The sequence below is a fragment of the Dasypus novemcinctus genome, chromosome 4, assembly GCF_030445035.2.
Source record: "Dasypus novemcinctus isolate mDasNov1 chromosome 4, mDasNov1.1.hap2, whole genome shotgun sequence".
Lineage (NCBI taxonomy): Eukaryota > Metazoa > Chordata > Mammalia > Cingulata > Dasypodidae > Dasypus > Dasypus novemcinctus.
The window spans coordinates 161,445,700-161,464,042 of NC_080676.1; the positions used below are offsets into that span (position 1 = coordinate 161,445,700).

The 18,343-nt window shown below is 45.5% G+C and overlaps 1 protein-coding gene across 2 annotated transcripts in view; it reads right to left on the bottom strand.

Moving 5' to 3' along the window:
- The window catches only part of DSCAM (DS cell adhesion molecule), a 791,503-nt gene that overhangs the window by 11,020 nt on the left and 762,140 nt on the right, over positions 1 to 18,343 (bottom strand). For both annotated transcript variants that reach the window (XM_071214978.1, XM_071214979.1), the window contains exons 30-32: positions 15,328 to 15,477; positions 7,306 to 7,503; positions 5,566 to 5,868 (exon numbers count right to left, since the gene is read on the bottom strand). In XM_071214978.1, the coding sequence (XP_071071079.1) occupies positions 5,566 to 5,868; positions 7,306 to 7,503; positions 15,328 to 15,477 (651 nt within the window). The remainder of the gene's footprint in view (positions 1 to 5,565; positions 5,869 to 7,305; positions 7,504 to 15,327; positions 15,478 to 18,343) is intronic.

Here is an 18,343-nt window from a genome sequence, read left to right on the forward strand (position 1 = left end):
ACTGGTGATCCTTCTGCCTCTGCATCACTGGCCCATCACGTACAGTCCTCCTCACCTTTTATCACCTGTGGACCGATGCAGCCTAGGACTCCCCAATGATTAGAACTGAACCCCAGGAAGTCAATGAAGAAAAACAGTGAGCCATCTAAGGCGCCCATGTATCAGAGAATAGTCAGCAGACCAAGGAGAGCAGATGTTTGGAACTGGGAGAGATGGACAACCACCTGCCCAACAGCACCAATGGAAAAGCACTGGGAACATTTAGGAGGCTCAAAAGGAAGCACCTGGCATCCCGTGCAGGAGGCACTTCCGGTAACCAGTGGAGGAGGTGGCTGCAGAACACCTGGTGAAATATGGGCTAAACTGTTATTTCAGGTGAATGGGCTTAGAGTTTCATGCTTGGAACCACTTAGACTATCAGTTCATATACCTGAGAGACATCTACTGAGAACAGACTAAGCTTACAGGAGAATCCTTAAGAAGATGAAACTGCAAATGCATATCACAGAGCTGTGGTGTTGTAGTAGGGACCTGGGATGAGCACATTTCAATATTTAGGTCACAAAGAGCAGGCATGAAGAGCAAGATATGAAGGTTTTGTCCCATGATTCCTGGGCCCTTCTAACTTGCAATTCTATGGGAGTATTCTAAAATTTGGGGATGTATGACTGATCAGAGGGAATTCTGCATCAAGCTGTGAATGCCAAACTCTTACTCTCCTCTGAGTGTCATCTTTGCTCATCCCTCTGCCTGGACCTCCCCTTGGGATCTTGCTAGGTTCTCGATGTCACATCATTTAGGTTGCGCTCACATCTCACTTCCTCCGAGAGGCTTTTCTGGATCATCTTCTTGAAAACATCTCCCTGCTGCTCTTTCTCCCCTTCCTCTGATTTACTTTTCTTCCCAGACTTAGCAGAATCTAAACCTCTATATTATTTATTTTCTTGATCATTGTCTCCTTCCCAAGCTCCTTGAAGAGGGGGCTTTTCAGCCTTGCTTACTGCTGTATCCCCAGCTCTAAAACAGTGCTGGCTATTTAGTAAGCAAGCTCAAGAAATATCAGCTGAAGGAAAAAAGGGAGATATTGGAGCTGGGAGGGAAGAAGCAGTGCCATGTCTAGATGGTGGGGCCCAGAGCAACTCAAAACATGTGTATGAGTGTGCATGCAAACGTGTGTTTGTCTGTGTGCAGGCATCAAAGATACTTGCACTTGAAAGGAGAGCCTTTCTATAGCTCTTGGAAGAACATTAATGAGAAGAAATTCAACATTTCATTTTAATGATGCACAGAAAAAAGGAAGGGGATGCAATGCCCAGAGGCATGGAACCCTGTTTGTGGTACCCAAGGGAGAAAGAGAAGGAGGGAGATGCAGTTGGCTGGAGGGGAATGAAGTGTGAAGCCTTGATTTCCTGAAGTGGGAGCAAGAGTCTCTGAGCCAAGTCAGTTATGGGGAGCAGAGCGCAAGGCCCCAGATGGGACAGAGACGCAGACAGAGTGAGATGGGGGTGGGTTCTTGGCGAGGAAGCTTCTGGAGGGTAATTGTGAATCCAGGGACAACATGACAGCCACTACACTTCTGAGAGGGAAAACGACTTGATCAAAATGAGTCCTGAGAACAAGACGGCCAGCCTTAGCCCAGGTCGGCTCGCCCTTCAGGAGAGGGCGCCTGGCCTTCCCACGCAGCCCAGGCCCCCCCGCCCTCTCCGCCCTCTGCTTCTGCATGCAGAGGGAGAGAGAGGTGGGATGAACAGATCTTCGCATTAAAATCTGGTAACTGCTTCACATAAGTCTGGTTATTCTGAGGAATCCACAAGTTGGTATCAGGTGGCAGCCACTGCCAGCTGGCAAACCTGAAATGCCTTCACCCCAGGAGGCACTGATGTGCACCTGAGGAAGCCTGGGGCGCCAGCGAGTATAAGCCCAGAGCTGTGAAGTGGCTGCCGCTTGGCCTCCTCCAGCCAGGCCAGGTGGCAGGTTAGGTTGCAGAGTTGAAGCTTTAAATTGATTTAAGTAGCTTCATGCAACGGCATCTCTTGATTGCAGAGGATAAACATCATGAATAAAGAAGCAGCAGTAATCCAAGAATATTGGAAACTGGCTTAAAATACTATCTGAAACCAAGAATAGGTACTGTGAAGTATTGGAAACCCCTTGACCAAGAGGAAAAAAGCTGGTAAACTTGCCTGCTGTTTCTCAGAGGTATAGGGATTTTGTTTGTTGTTTTTTAAAGATTGAAATAACCATCTCGTATGGAAAAAAACAAAGAAACCATCACATGGTTGGCATTTTTAAAAAAAAATACAAGTCCTAAGAATGCCAAAGATTTAAAATTCAGGTATTGTTCGAAATCTAAAGCTAGATTGGAAAGTCTGCCTCCATGTCCGCGAGTCCTCCACATTTCAGCAAGAGCTCCCCTTATCTGCAGGACAATTTCCTTATGTTTCAAGGATAAGAATAGGAAATGAACCCTTTGGTGTACAGTTATCCTGGAAGATGGAGTAGATGTAAATGTCCTCTTGTACTTTACTAGTAATTTCTAATAATTGTAATATTTCAGTCAATTGGTTATTTTTCTCATTATCACAACCATGATGTATTTGTTCATTCAAAGATATTTATGAAGTGCCTACTATGTGCCAGGCACAGTGCTAGGTGTGTATGTATGTATATTGTGCATGAATGTATATGCATATGTGTGTGTTTGTATGTATTAGACATACATGTAATGCTGTGTCTGGCAAATAGTAGGTGGTTTATAAATATCATTGAATGAATGGATTTATCATGGTTGTGATAATGACAGAACTGCCCTATGTAGGCATACAGATAGATAAATACAAATACACATATATGCACGTAGGTACATATGTAAGTATATATATTCAAAACTATTAATTGGTCCAAAAATATTTCTTGAATATGTACCTACTAGACACTCTGCTGGACACTGGGAGAGAAATATGAAGGTAACTAAGACATGCTTCCTGTTTTCCTGGCGTTCACTTGCTTGATCCTGATCTGTAGAGAGTTTGAAAATTTGGGATGGCAAAGATTGATACAAGAGACAGAAGAAAAAGGTAAGGAAAATTACTCATCACCAAAGAAGAGAAACTAATGGAAGGGAGAAAGATCTCCAGAGATACAGAAGATGTGAACTGGAGCAGAGATTAACTGATACCATCTAGAGCCACAGGGAAACCCAGGTAAAGATTTTCGAGGCACAGCTCAAGGTTTTGCTAATTTTGACACACCCTCCAGGCAGAAGACTGATAACTTGTATATTGGGTCCAGTGTAGAACTTGTGTGCCTTGTAAAGTAGCAACAGAAAGGCTTCCAGAGGGGTGAAATATTTTTTAAAAAGCATATCAGATATTCAGTAACATAGGCACCTAGGATAGACAAGACAAAGTCTGTGGACAACAGGACTTCCAATGATTTAAAAAATTATTCCTATCCTTAAGCTCTAAAATAATTTTACTCTAAATGCCATATGACTATAGTAACTCACTTAGTTGTACTCTTGCGATTGTTACGTCAAATCCAGGGAACAAGGTCACAAACAAAGTTCAACCCTTTTTTGTTTCAACATTAATGCATCACTGAAAAAGGTGCCAAGAAAAAGAAACTCCAAACCTTTAATTATTTAAAGGCCTGCACAAATAGGACAGTCATTTAACCCAGAAGCTCGTTCTAGGCGCAAATCACACACAAAGGGAACATTGTGGCTGCAAATTTTAGATGGAAGCATAAAGCATTAATTGGGTGATACGCAAATAAGGTGGATGCTTGCCAGGGCTTCAGTGACTACTAAAGCAAAAAGAACAAAAGGAGGAGGAGACCCGCCAGCGGCACATCTGGACGCTCCTTTGGAATCATGCGGTTGGTGATCCGAAATTCAACAGGACAAGCACAGGAATGACAGCTAATATTGCTGAGCACGTTCTCGTAAGCCACGTTGCCTGTGCTGTGCCTCCATCTTACACAAGGCCCAAGGATAGGCACTGACATGATGCCCATTTTACAGATGAGACCCCTAAAGCCAAGCACAGATAAATGGCCCACAGTCACATTTCTCCTGTCCTGTCCTCTTCACCCTCAGGCTGTCCTGCCACAAAAAGCCATGGCATTTATGCTGTGTTTCTTCTGCATTTGCCTTGCAAATAAATGCCACACCAAAAAAATATTTGAGTAAAGATAAAAGTAACAGTTCATTCTCTTCCCTGAGGCGGTAGGCAGAATGAATATAAATGGAGCCATCATTCCTTATTGTTTGCTGGCATGAATCTTGACTTGGTTTGGAAGATTATTTGCAGGACAGATGATTCTTATTTTTTATACTTTTATGTATTTATAAGGCTCATTTCAGCTGGGCCTGAATGCCTTAAAACCTAAGGGAATTTCAGTAATTCAAAAGGGAAGATAAAAGTTTAAAATGGAACCTGTACAATAGTTCAGAAAATGGGTGGATGGAGAAATAAAACTGGATTCAATAAGACTGGACTGGCAAACCTACAAAGTAAAGTCTATAGGCAGCAATATTGGAGTGAAAAAGTGATCCTTCGGGTGATAATTACAACTAGCTGGCAGGGAAAGGATTAGGTCAAAAGACGTTTGTTTGCCATGGACAATGGCTTGAAAATATCTAAGTCAACTCTTAAAAAGTGTGAGTTTCCATAAAAAAAGACAAAATGAGATTTCTGACTTCTCTTGAAAAATTAGCCCCCATTTCTCTCTGAGGTTGGAGAGAGCTTGCTAGAGCCTGTTCTCTTTAGACAACCCAGGACCTTTGTCTGTGCCCCCATCAATCCCTTGTCTCCTACTCCCCCCTCACTCATTTGCATTACCTGCCAGGCCTGGCAAGCCTCAGCCAGGGCAACCCCCTCTCACAGACCCAGGCTACTTCCCTCCGCTCAGGTCAAAGACCCAGCCTGCACAATGGCCAGTTATTCGTTACACTTTGGGTATCAGTAAAGCAAAGTACCAAACACTCCCTCCTTAGGAAAGCAGCTGGTGTGGCAGGTTTAAATACAGCTCCCAAATTATTGACACTCTTCTCATCAAGAGATGGGGTGCCCATGCTTCCTTTTCTTGAATCTGGGCTCTGCCTGAACAGTAAACATGACATAAGTAATGTTGGCTTGGTTTCCAGGCTCAGCCTTAGAAACTGGCAATTTCCACCTTCTGTGTCTTGGGACACTTGCTCTTAGACTCCAGTCAGCATGATATGAAGAAGCCTAAAAGCCAACTTGTGGACATGCCTCAACAGAGAAGACCGACAGCCAGCACTGACTTGCCAGATGAAAGAGCCATTTTGGAAGAATATTGTCCAGCCCCATCTGAGCCTCCCCAGCTGGTGATAGAGGAGCATGAGATGGGCTGTCCCCACTGAATTTCAGATTCATAAGGAAAATAAATGACTGCTGTTGCTTTAGGCCAGTTAGCTTTGTTTGCAGCAATTGAAAGAAATGGAACAGTCTGAACACTGAGAGGGATTTTCTAGTAGCCCAAGTATGAATGAGGAAAGCAAACTCTCCTTTGCCAGGGCCCACCCGTGCCTTTTCTCACCTGGCCGATGTGCCTTTGGAACCGCCATATTCATCACTCTTCCTCCATCCTGAGGTTTGGGGGGAGATGCAGTAAACCTGCAGATCCCCGATTCTGAAGGGGTGCTGGAGGTCAGGCTGTCTGTGTACTCGTTAGTCCCTGCCGTCAACTGTTCAGATGATGTGTCTGAAATGAAGCACTCGGTGATGGTGAACTTGGCGTGCCTCAGTTGTTCTTCCATCTTGGCGTGCTCGTAGGCTCTGGCGAGTTCCTCGTAGGTGGAGGAGGCACTTTCTGTGGAGACCATGCTGCTTCTCGCTCGATCTATGTCAGGAACAAGAGAAAATAAGATGTGTGACCTCTTCACCTTAAATTTGAACCTAGAGGATAGTCCTACCTGGCTTCTGGCTAATTTTTCCAGATCACTCTACAATCTCACAGATCAGAGACTCTTGCATCTGTCACTCAGTGAGGGCAGCTTCCCAAACAAACCTTTGTTTCAACTGAATCATTGCAGTCAGAAGTCCCCAGCCTAGGGCATTTCCATAAATAAGTCATGCACCCTCCTTAAAAAATTCTGCTTTCAGACTGCATGGTAAATGAGCTGCAGTGTCCCGTCTCTCAGCTCTGACTTGCAAATCGATCTATAGCATGGAGATTCTAATCGTCATAGATGATTTGAGCATAGAGACTCTAATTGCCATAGATGATTTGAGCACTGCAGTTCAGCTCCTCAGACCTCAGACTTGGGGAAGGAAGACACCGTGGGGATGTGGAACTTGGCGATGGTTAGAAATGAAGATGTGACTTGTACATGAGTTAGCACTGGCAGAATGTTACCCACCCCTGAAACTCACCCTTTGTGTTTCCAGACCTGACCCCCTTGATGGAGGTTTAGAGAACAGCAAGGACAAAAGCAGGTACAAATGTGTCTTTTAACTGGTCAGAGGAGCTGTGCATCGTAAGCCTACTAAAGAGTTCTGAAGTCACCTCTGAACCCTGAGACTCTTCTAAGAAGAATTAACAACCACAAAGATAAATTTACATGGTGATGCTCCATCTTCGGAACACTGTTTTTGAAGTCTATCATCAAGAACAAAGGAAAAATGAGTATTTAAATTTCCTACAGCTATTAAGTTCAGATATAATTTCTTTTCAAAAACTAAGGGGGAGTTGAACTCAGTGCTATTCTTAGGCCTTATCTTCTCACAGAAGTGAAATCTGTGGTTGATGACATGGACAAGATGAAATAGGGCTAAGATACCTTATAATGAACCCTTGTTTCATTGTCAAGCCCACCAGCCTATGCTCCCTGTAAAGGGGGACGATGAACCTGTTGTGAAACTTTATGTGCATAATCTTAGTCCTGGCGCCTGCTGTGGTCAGGCTCCCTCCGAGGGAAGTTGGGAATTTTCAGTTTGTGTGCGTGAAAACTTAAAAAAATTCTATCCTCCTCCCAGTGGGGTATGAACTCACAGGAAAGAGCAGCATGGGCCTGCCGTCAAAAACCTGCACAACAAACCCCTTTGGTTCTGTTTGGCAGAATCCCTTCTGCCCTGGGGCAGTCTAGTTGTCCTGGTGGCTGTTGGATAAACTGCCCCATCGTCTGAAGCAGTCTTTAAAAGAGAGCAAGTACCCGTACAGGAAGCCCTCTCTCCCTTCCCCCAGGAACCCAAGAAGCCCTCGAAGGGGACAAGGGCAAGGCCCGGGGGGCCTCCTCTGGTCCCCTAAGGATGCAGGAGGGTGAGGGCAGGGCCTCACCTGTGTCTTGGGAGGGGCTGACGCTGTAACTGTCGCTCTCCTTGTCCACAGACCCCGCAGCCCTGGGCGTTGGCAGCCTCCAGTCGGTGGTGAGGGTGTGTGTGGAAATAGTGGGGTGGGGTCTGTTGAGGGTCCACTGGCTGGCATACCGGTTTCTCGCTGTGGGCCCCGCCTTGGCGTTCCTCCTGGTGGTGGGATCTGTGAAGAGCCAAGGAAGAAGTCTGCCTTTGTCTCTGGATGAGCATGTCGACGTCGAGGAAGTGCAGGTGAACTGCAGCTGGCCAGAGCTCCCTGCCTTTGGGGGCCCGGCTCTCCAGGGAGCTTTCCCTGGCTTTCCCTGTCTGGGGGACTCTTTATCCTTTCTCCTATGTTCCGAAACATTCACCTGATGCTCGAGCACTTAAAAGGCCCTTAGGAGAAAAAAAACACTGGATATGGACTCAGAAGTGAGACTTTGAGCCTTGTTCTTGACCCTTAGTAACTCTGTGATCCAGTGCCCATCATTGAGACTTGCCCAGAATCACCTGGGCAAACTTGCTCTACCACACTTTCTATTCTTTTTTTTTTTTTTAACATTCTTTTTTATTTTTTTGTCTTTATTTTTTAATGTTACATTAAAAAAATATGAGGTCCCCATATACCCCCCACTCCCCTCACCCCACTCCTCCCCCCATAACAACAGCCTCTTCAATCATCATGAGACATTCATTGCATTTGGTGAATACATCTCTGAGCACCGCTGCACCTCATGGTCAATGGTCCACATCATAGCCCACACTCTCCCACAGTCCACCCAGTGGGCCATGGGAGGACATACACTGTCACTGCAGCACACCACCCAGGACAACTCCATGTCCCGAAAATGCCCCCACATCACATCTCTTCCTCCCACTCCCTACCCCCAGCAGCCACCATGGCCACTTTCTCCACACCAATGCCACATTTTCTTCGATTACTAATCACAGTAGTTCATGAATAGAATATCAGTAAGTCCACTCTAATCCATACTCTATTCCTCCATCCTGTGGACCTTAGAATGCACACCTTCTATTCTAAGAGTCTTTGGCTTGAGGTCTCTCCTGCTCTGTGATCTCAATGTCACTCAGCATCTCCAGTGTTCTAGCCTTTCGATTATGGGCTCCTAGAGCAGAACACTCTCCCTTTTTTGTCCCAACCTCCCCTTGGCCCTTATAATATCATAGCATATCTCTTCAGTGGAATTTTCTGAACTTGGATCAGGATAACTGATTATTCGATCTGGAGGGCCATGGGTCAACAGGTGTTTGGATTCCACACTTCAAAATATAAAGGTTTAGGTATATTAAGGTTGGTGCCAGATGGTTTCCATTTTCTCTCAATGTGGAATCAAAGGCAGCAAGTAGATAAGGTGGACTGAGCTCTCAGCTCAACCCTTCCATGAAACTAAGAAAAAGGATGTCATGGCAGCAAAGAATGCCGGATACTAGAGTGGGCCACAGTTTTGCCTCTCCTGGAATTCTCTGGAAAAGGGGACAGATTCCATTACCTGGAATGGTTTTTCTGAGACTCCAGCCTGAAGACAAAAGGTCCTGGATGGCCCCTTCTCATCTTTGAGTTCTCTGAGTCTCACAGAGGAATTTTATGCCAGTTATATTTCAAAACACATTGGCTACTTCTAAACACAGTATTTTGGGCTGACTACTCAGCACTAATGGAACCATTTTAAAAGAGCAAGACTGAGCGGGCCAACCTGCAACATTATTCCACCGCCATGTTTACATGCTCTCCTGTGCCTGGAATTGTCTGCAGGGCGTGGCCAGAGGTGTTGACTTTGGACCCATCCCTAGAGCCTGCTGCAAACACTGGCACATATAGCTCCCTGAATGAAAGACATAGCTCAAGGTCACTTTATGGAGGAGGCAAAGGAAAATTAGTGAGGGGAAGTAACACAGCTCTTGAGTGAAAAAAAAGTGGCCCCATGACTGCCTGTTCCTTGATCATACATGTCCTCATCCGGGACATCTAAGTTTTCTGCTATGAGGACTGCCTGTCACCGGCTCCTAGGTCATTCCACCAAGGAACATTAGAGACTGACACTGGAAAGTGGGGAAATGACTTTCTTTTTAGACGAAAGATTTTCTTCTTTGCAATTTTCTAGCTATTGGACTTTGAATCTAATCCATCATTTCATGATGCTGGAGAGGAGCATTCTGATGGCAGCCAAATCAATATATTTTAAGCTTTCCTAGGCCATCAAAATACAGTGCATATTCTCTGGGGCATTGATTTTAAGAGATTTCATCTGGCTTGCAAAATTTCCTGGGAGACTTTATGGAGAGGATGCTTTTTTTGTTGTTGTTGCCTTGATTAGAATATAAATGAAGTGTGCTAGAGTGCCAAGCTCACTGGACAACAAGGTGTGAATGATAATTGAGTTTCTCCACTGAACTGCCAGGGGAGGGGCCTCAAAGAGATAAGAAGACCTTACAGTCCGGAGGAGGCTAAATGTCTCCCAGGCACTATAGACTTGATAAGTGGAGCTTAAGCAAGTGGGGCTTGTTATTTAAATGCTAATGAATCTTTCCCAGAAAATTATCCTGCTGCTTACATAAGTTTCCAGGGTTATCACTTTTATTCTTTTCTTTAAGATTCTGGCAACTACAGCTGTGGATCCGTCTGAGCTTTTTACTCCTGGGGAAGATACCTGGAGGGGCCAATTCCATAGAGGCACTTCAAAGACGCATTTCCCCCAAAAACCCCCACCCTCCCCTTAGTTTCCTTCTGTCCTGGTCACACACCTAAGGTGGGTAAGGGGTTTTCACTTCTGTCTGCCCTTTCCTCACTGAGATCAACCGGTTGGGAAAATCCCAGGATAAAGCTGCCTTGCGTCAGCTTCTATTCAAAGCTATACCTCTCTTTGAGCTCATTTTGTTCATTATCCCTTTTTTCTAGAAAAGGACAGTCTTACCAGTGGCCTGATAATGTTGAAAATATAGGTCATGATATTAGGTTCCTTGAACCTCAGCCTATGCTTCTGGTCAGCTCGAAGCAAGCATCCTAGAGAGGAAATCGTCTCAGTATGTAGACTACCAGGCTGCCTGACACAGTTTTTTAATCATTGGACTTTTGGATACACTAATTTGTTCCTGAGCTGAACTGTATGATAGCTCCTGAAATAGCAGCTAAAATATATTTTTTTAACTTTGACTCTACCAGGTAGCCTACATTGTGTAACTTACTAGCTAATCTGAGCAAATAAATGTGGGGATTTACTGCCCCTGCACGGAAGGTTTGTGTTTGGCTCCTCAACATGCTAATACAACTAAAACTGAGTGATGAGGTAGCAGCATACTTGCTAAACATCCCATGAGTTAATTATAGGGGAGCAATGGAAATAGCTCATGGCCTCTCTACTCTGGGTCTGAATTTGAATGCTCACGCAATCAAATTGTTTTCATTATCCTGAATTTGGGATCAGAGAATTTTAGGGGTAACAAGGCTATAAAACATGTTCTGTGAACTAGTACTCTGATTGGGGTATTAATCTCTTCCCCTCCTCTAGCTTTTGGTTTTCATGTCTCATCTATGCTCGAGGCCTCCCCTTTCAGTGATGCACTTCACAGGTGTCTCATGAACAGGATGAAACTAGGAGGTCTGAATATTGCTATCATTTAACTGACAGATATTTATTACGAGCTCATTAGCCCTGGGCACTCATGGCCTGCGGAACCTTCCCAGAGTACAAGGGCGTGTCTCTTACAACATCTCACCCACAAAGAGTCTATTAGTGTGGTAAGCTCTTCTTGTTTAATACATCTTTGAAGTTCATTTTTCAGTCCTTACATTTCCTTTGAATGGCAGTGACTTAAAGGCAATACAGAGTGGCTGACAGCAGGGGCTTTGAAGTTAATCCTGGCCCAGTGACCTCATCTGATAGGCCTGTCTCCTTCCTCCCTCAGAATGGGGTAAGAACACTTCCCATCGTTGAAGCTGTGAGAGACTTAGATGAGACTGCTGCGGGAGAACGTGCTGGGCTCACAGGGAAAGCCCAATCCATCACATGAGCTTGCCCAGGATTTTTGAGCAATAAACAATTGGTTGGATGGAGTACCTCCTGAATTTATTGGGAAAATGTTGGTTAGGAGATTTGGTGAAATGATCAAGAAGGTGATAAACTCCATTTAGAAGATTTAAGACGGGCAAAAAGATACTCATTAAAAAATCATAAAAATAGTTGCTGGAGAATGCATGTGGTTCAGAAGAAACTGAATAGTAGAGATAGGCAGGAGAGTAGCTGTGTCTTATTCATTTCCCAGTCGAGCACTAAGTATATAAAAGGTGCTTGGCAAATGCTCTTTACATGAATGAATGAATGAGTGAATGAATGAATGCCAAGTAAATACAACAACAGTAACAACAAAACAGGTCAAGGTTAAGACTTACGACTTTACATGTCTTCACCTCCTTGTACATTTTCTAAGTAAGAAAGTTGATTTAAATTCTCATAGCTAGGTAATGATCTCATTGGCAAGTATGGCAAAGCATGCTGGGATGAGACTACATGCATATTAAAAGAGACATCTCTAACCGGGCTGGGACAGATGCCCGGCTTATTTAATGTATGAAGTAATGGAGAACGAAGAAAAGGGAATTAAACTGATTGCCCACATCCTGCTTAATCTACTAAGCATCCTTACTTTTTCATTCCCATAGATTCTGATTTCGAAATTTGACAGTCATTCAATATTTTAAATACATTTGCTGAATGCCTTCGGCGGTCAGGTATACTGCTGCTGGTGCTGGGAATAGAGGCAGGAATGAAGAGTCCCAGCTTTCAAGAGTCTCATAACCCCACGGGTGAGACAGAGAAGCCAGCAGAGCAGCAAACACAGCTAAGGGATGTGTTTTCCCACAGTGAAAGAGATAAATGGCAAGTGGCTGCAATTTCTCCCATGCTCGTAATAGGAATTTATGGCTGCTCTATGGCAAACTAATAAAATACTTAGAAACATAACTCCTATAATGTAGTCATTCTTGTGTGCAAACAACATATTTTAGATGCTCTTCTTAAAATAAAGAATTCCTATAATGACAACAGAGTCCTAGCAGAGTTAGAATAATAATGCCTTGTGTAGTTGAGAAAACAAGAGACCATAAATGAATCTATGCATATATGCCAAACCACAGTGAGAAGAGAGCTATACATGCTCCATAGGATTGAGGCAGCACAGGTGTAAACCTGGGCAGAGGTGACAAGCCCTGGGGTTGAAGAAGCAAGAAGGGCCCAGCTGGGCTTCAGGAGGTTCACGGTTTCAGACTCTTGCAGACACGCACATGGGCCAGCCACAGCCATTTCTAATTCTACAGAAGAAATGGAATGTGCTTGGGCTCTCACAGTGTGGTTTGGGGGAATGTTTAATGAGAAAGAGAACTCAAAGATCTCTCACTAAAACGGTGTTCTGTTGATGCTAAATGAACACTCTCCTACTTTTTAAACCTTACACTGTGCGTGAAATAGAGTAGATTCGCCTAATGTTAAGAAATCTTACTTAATGAAGTTCATCACAAATGAAAGTGAGATTGTGCGATAAGCTGTGATACCATGTAAAACCCAGGACAGCCACCCGTTGAACCGGTGACTTTGTGTACAAGGCCTGGACGAGATCCGGCCAGCTTGTCCATCCCCATGTTCTCCGTCACTCGTGCATTCCAGGACCGCTTCTAGCTTTGCCCTGCCTCTTCTCTCTGTTTGGCAGGCTGGCTGCTGGCTGGGATTCTGGTCTTGGTTCCTGCCTTCTCCTCAATGGAGCTTTCCCAAGCAGCCCAGATCCCACAGAGCCCCGCGTCAGCTCCCACACCCCTCTTTGCTCATCATCATGCCATTCTGTCTATTTTTTTCCTAGTACTTACTGACAAATGAAAAATCATGCACTTACTTGTTTAATGTCTGACCCCCTCCTCCCCCAGGATGAAATGAATGTCTTTTTTGCATCTTACCCATGATGTACCCCATCACCAAGCCCTGGGCCATATATAATGCAGATCCTTAATAAATATTCTTGAATGTTTGATGAAGGAGCTCCAAAAGTCCCCCAAGCATGTTTGCCATTTTACATCCATGAGATACATGTCCTAGCCAGCTGTGTCCTGCTTGCCACTCACCTTTCATCTTTCACTCCCTACAGCTTCTTTCTATGACTCCGGTTCTTGCCTATGTTGATATTTTTAATGAAGTCCAATCAACTTCCCCATTACTTGGGGACTGATGCTACAGCTGGTTGATTCTCAGTGTTTCAAGCTCACTGCCTCCTGTCCCATCTTGCCATTTACTTCTAGTCTTTGCATTTTTCTGCTAATTGAACATCGAAAGAGAGGTGGAAATGCATGTTGCTTTTTATCTAGCTAAAAGAACTGATGATGTGCTATGACCAGGGCAAGTGTGATGGGTGCTGCATCACTGGGTTGCAGCTGCAAGGGCGACAAGGAGCATTTCCTGCTGGATCTTCCCAAAGCTGCACCACTTTGGGAGGGTTCTCAATGACGGTTCATAGACAACCAGCAACACAAACACCCACGAGGTCTGCTACCATGCAGATTCCTGGGCCCTTCCCTAGACCAACCTGATCAGATTCTCCAGGGGTGGGACCTTGGAATGGGTATTGTAAGCAGGGAGCCTGTGTGATTCTCATGCACACGAAGGAGTTGGGGGACACAGCCTGAGCTTCGGGGCAGCTTTCTTTGCCTCTTTTCCCCTCCCCTGCTTTGTCCTGAACAACAGCTCTGCTGCCTGAGCCTGAGGATTCATCCATCTAAAGGACCGTCCCTGCAGCTCTCAAATCTTTCCTTGATTTAGCAGCAAAAAGGGACTCAGAACCTGTCTAAGGAGTGTCCCAAAGTAGCTGGAAGCTTACTAGGCCAACCACAATGGAAAGGCCAATGTTAAGGTCCTTGGAACACTTTTAAGGGAAAGGTTCTCATACACAGCCCTTTGCAAAAATGCTAGTTCTTAATTCTCACTCTTATCTATTCATGCCTTCAGAATATGCTGCCATCAAAGAAGGAAGGGGGCAAGGATAGAAAAAGCGAGAAAAAAAGAACTACCGGATGGTCTTTAAAGCACTTTTTCAAGTGAATTTCAGTAACTATTAAAACTTTTCTTTTCCAAGACAGTGCGTTCCATAATCAACCATTTGCTCAAGTTCAGTACATATCACAAATGCTTCACAATTTAGATAGAATTTGTGAAGAAGAGCTTTTAATATAATATTATTTTACTACTTATAACACATAACTCTAAGAATGTAATTTTTTGCAAAGGGTGATTAGAGATTTAAAAGCTAAACATCAAAGCTTTCAAAAAGATTATAATGGGACACCAATTTCTCAGTCTTTAAAGAGATTTAGGAACCATTTCAATTATGAAGAAACTATCTAATTAGTAAGCTCTAGATACATATTAGGGAATTTAATTTATTGAAGTAATCAATTTCCATATATTATGGATGCAAATAATAATTAAATACAACATAATCCCTGGATTAACGGGCACTGTAATTTTTCTCAGTTTATTCAGGAGAAAAGCAAAAGTTTTGAGGACAGACAAGATGTGGAGCTGACTCTTGGTTTCACTACTTAACTGTGCCACTTGGAGCTGTTGACCTAACCTTGCTGAGACTCGGGCTTCTCATTTGTTTCTACTTCCTACATCGGTATCCTACAGGGTTATTGCAAAGTAACAGATGACAGCATCCTTCTAACTCATCTTTCCCTTCTCCTTTAAAAAAGGAACTTGACCTGAAATTTCTAACACTCTCCATTACAACAATACCAAGAGTTACTGGCCTCCACTGACACGCTTTCAATAACAGCTAAGATCGAACAATAAAAACCCAATAGCCCCAGTGAAGATATTATCATACCGAATTGTTCCTTAGACCCAGGGCTGAGAAGCCCCAGCGTTCATTCAGCAGGGCAGGAATACCAGCTGTTTCCCACACTGCTAACACCCATAAATAACAACTGCAGGTGCTGTGGGCCACTCACTCGTTCCTGGCCGCGCATCCGAGACGTCCACCAGCGGCCCCGTGGCCTGAGACACGGCCTGGTAGTGGACCGTGTGGGTCACCGTCAGGGACTTCTGCTTGGCGGCCTCTCCGAAGTCAGCGTCCGTCAGCAGCACGGTGGAGCGGTCGTCTGCAAAGCAGGGCAAGGCACAAAATCAGAAGCTGCCGTTCCTCTTCCTCCCCCTCCCAAATCGTCAGACCACACCAAGCCAACAGCAAAACCCACACAGCTCCCTTTCCTTCCTTTAACAATATCACTGCAACAACAACAATGGCCAACTCAAGCACTGTCTCAAGAATGACTCCAGATGATCCTCCGGGGCTGGCGTCTTTCGCGTTTGGCAAACACTCATCTGGGGACGCGTGTTGTTCTAGCAACCCATTCAGTGTCGTTTTGGATTTGTGTGTTTTTCGAAAGCTCCCCTGACTCATCATCAGCGATGCCAGCACCACCCAGCGATGGGGCAGCCGTTTACCTGGGTCCCTTTGGCTGCTGAAAGGCTGCGTCTAAACGCCCCTGCAGTCTCTATACTGGGGTCGGCTTTCACAGGGAACTTGGTAAATGTGGCGGGCGGCAGCGGGAAAGGAGAAAAGCATCCTCAAAGCTCATGATTGATTCCTCTGTATTAAAGGATTTGAGGCATGTTCCTTTTCTTCCCACCCCTTTTGAGCTTTAACGACTCTAGAGCATCCTTTAATTGACTTCTCCCCAAATGACTCACTTATCAGATTTCCAAAGTCCTGCTGGTATAGGCCCTCGAAGGTTAGATAAGCTGGAAAATGGATTCTAATTAATTCCGAACGTTTTCGTATTTGGAGAAGAGCAACTGACTGGGCTGTGTCATCATTTGGTTGCCTTGAGATTTTTGCTGCTTTGTTGTGATAGTTTTCACACTTACTTAAGGGATTTTTTTTTTTTTTTGTCCTCCAAGGGATAGTTTGATTAGGATACTGGGCTTTGAATACATTTTTGACGCTTGCACTCCGGGATGCTGTTTGTGTGACTTTATCAGTGAGCTGGGACCATGTCATCATTTGCGTTGACAGCAGCACATGATTAGGAAAAGTCATAAACAACACAACTAGACTCTGTGCCCAAAAAAGGCTCTGAACAGACCGAACCTTACAAAAGCCAATTACTCAGGCTCTGGCAGGAAAGGAAAGCCTCTGGATGTTAGAAGAAAATTTCTTGGCAGAGCGACAGAGGACGGGCTGCCACGGTGTGTGCTGCAGTCCCAGGGCGGGCGACGAAGGTGCTGGGGCAGCAGGCGCCAGCGCTTGGCTTGGCGGGCTGGCCCCGCAGCCGTGCTCCCACTCCTCAGCTGGGGTCTCTTTTCTACACTGACGGGTTCTTACAACCTGACCTGGCTCTGGAGACCTGACAACAGATGTTCGCTTTTCATTTATAAGATCAATGGGCTTTGGTTGCTAACATCCAGCCCCTGCGCTGCACATTACCTGCGGGCCTAGGTTACAAGGTTTAATGGGACATTTCAGGTGCCTGTCAGGGCGTGAAGTTAACCATTTATACTGGCTCAAAATGAATGGCACTCTAATATTGGATTCTCCCAGTCAGAGCCCAGAGCGTTCTAAAGCATCACATTTCTACTTCCCCAATAATTAGGAAATGCCATCGACCGACTGTCAAGCATCATCGGGAGGAAACGATGCTTGGTGATGGATGATCCTGCGGGCAGCAGTATGTGTCTCTAAGGGTCAGCGTTCCGCAGAGAAGTGACCGGCAGATTTTCTCCTCCCTTAGCCCAGCAATGACCAGCTACCAGGAGGCGAGTTAGCACTCACGGATCCGTCCATCTATCTATTTTAACATCCACCCGTAGAATGATTAACCATCTACAGAGGAACGCTTAGCAAATATCATAACCGTATTATGAGGCAAAGAAATTTCATTTTGATTTTTTAACTGATGTTTTAAGGGAAATTTTAATCTTCTTAGCCAATCAATTGCATTACATAAAAGAGAGCCTGGGTATATTACTGAAAAGAGAAGCATCATCAAAACAAAGCTTTAGACTTGGTTCTGAGGGGAGCAAGCTGGTCAGAATGGGTGCATTTTAGGATAAGTAGTACCTTCTCACACAATCAAGAAATCTTTCACCAGAGTTGGTCATCTGAGGGCCATATCAGACTTGCCAGCCCTTCCTCTAAGGGCTCTTAGGCCTGGACAACCTTGAGTCCAGCGAGGCCAGTGCAGGCCACAGGTGAGGATGCCTCGGTGCCCCATTAGAACCCATGATGGGGCAGGCGGGCCAGGCAGGGAGACGGGGGAGCGGCCCTGCCGCCGCCCGCTGACCGCCTTCCTGCCAGGAGTATCTGGGGATGGGCCAGGAGTCGGGCAGTTTTATGCAGAACACAGGAAAGGAGAGTGTCCTGGGACAAGAAGGCCAGCAAACATCCCTCAGAGCAAACATCGAGCTGGGTTTGACAAGAGGCGAGAGTGGTTTCCGTGGGTGCCAGAAAGCGCAGAGGCGTATCTAAGGCCGGGGGTGCTGGGAAGTGGCCTGCTGACCGGGAAGCAGGTGGCCAATGGCTCCACTGCCGGCGGAGGGCAGGGTGGCGGAGCACAGGGGTGCTGGAGTGCGCCGCCGGCTGGGGAAGCTCAATTCTGCTAAAACCGTCTAGGTGACCATGGCAAGTCCCGGAACCTCCCTGAGTCTGCATGATAAAAACCTTTTCTTGTGTTGGTTGGGAGGGTGCAATTAAATAACGCACATAGGGTGCTTATAAAGTACGTGGCATTTAGAAAGCTCTCGGGGCGGGGGCGGGGGTGGGAGCGGACTTGGCCCAGTGGATAGAGCGTCTGTCTACCACATGGCAGGTCCGCGGTTCAAATCCCGGGCCTCCTTGGCCCGTGTGGAGCTGGCCCACGTGCAGTGCTGATGAATGCAAGGAGTGCCCTGCCACGCAGGGGTGTCCCCGTGTGGGGGAGCCCCACGTGCAAGGAGTGTGCCCCATAAGGAGAGCCGCTCAGAGCG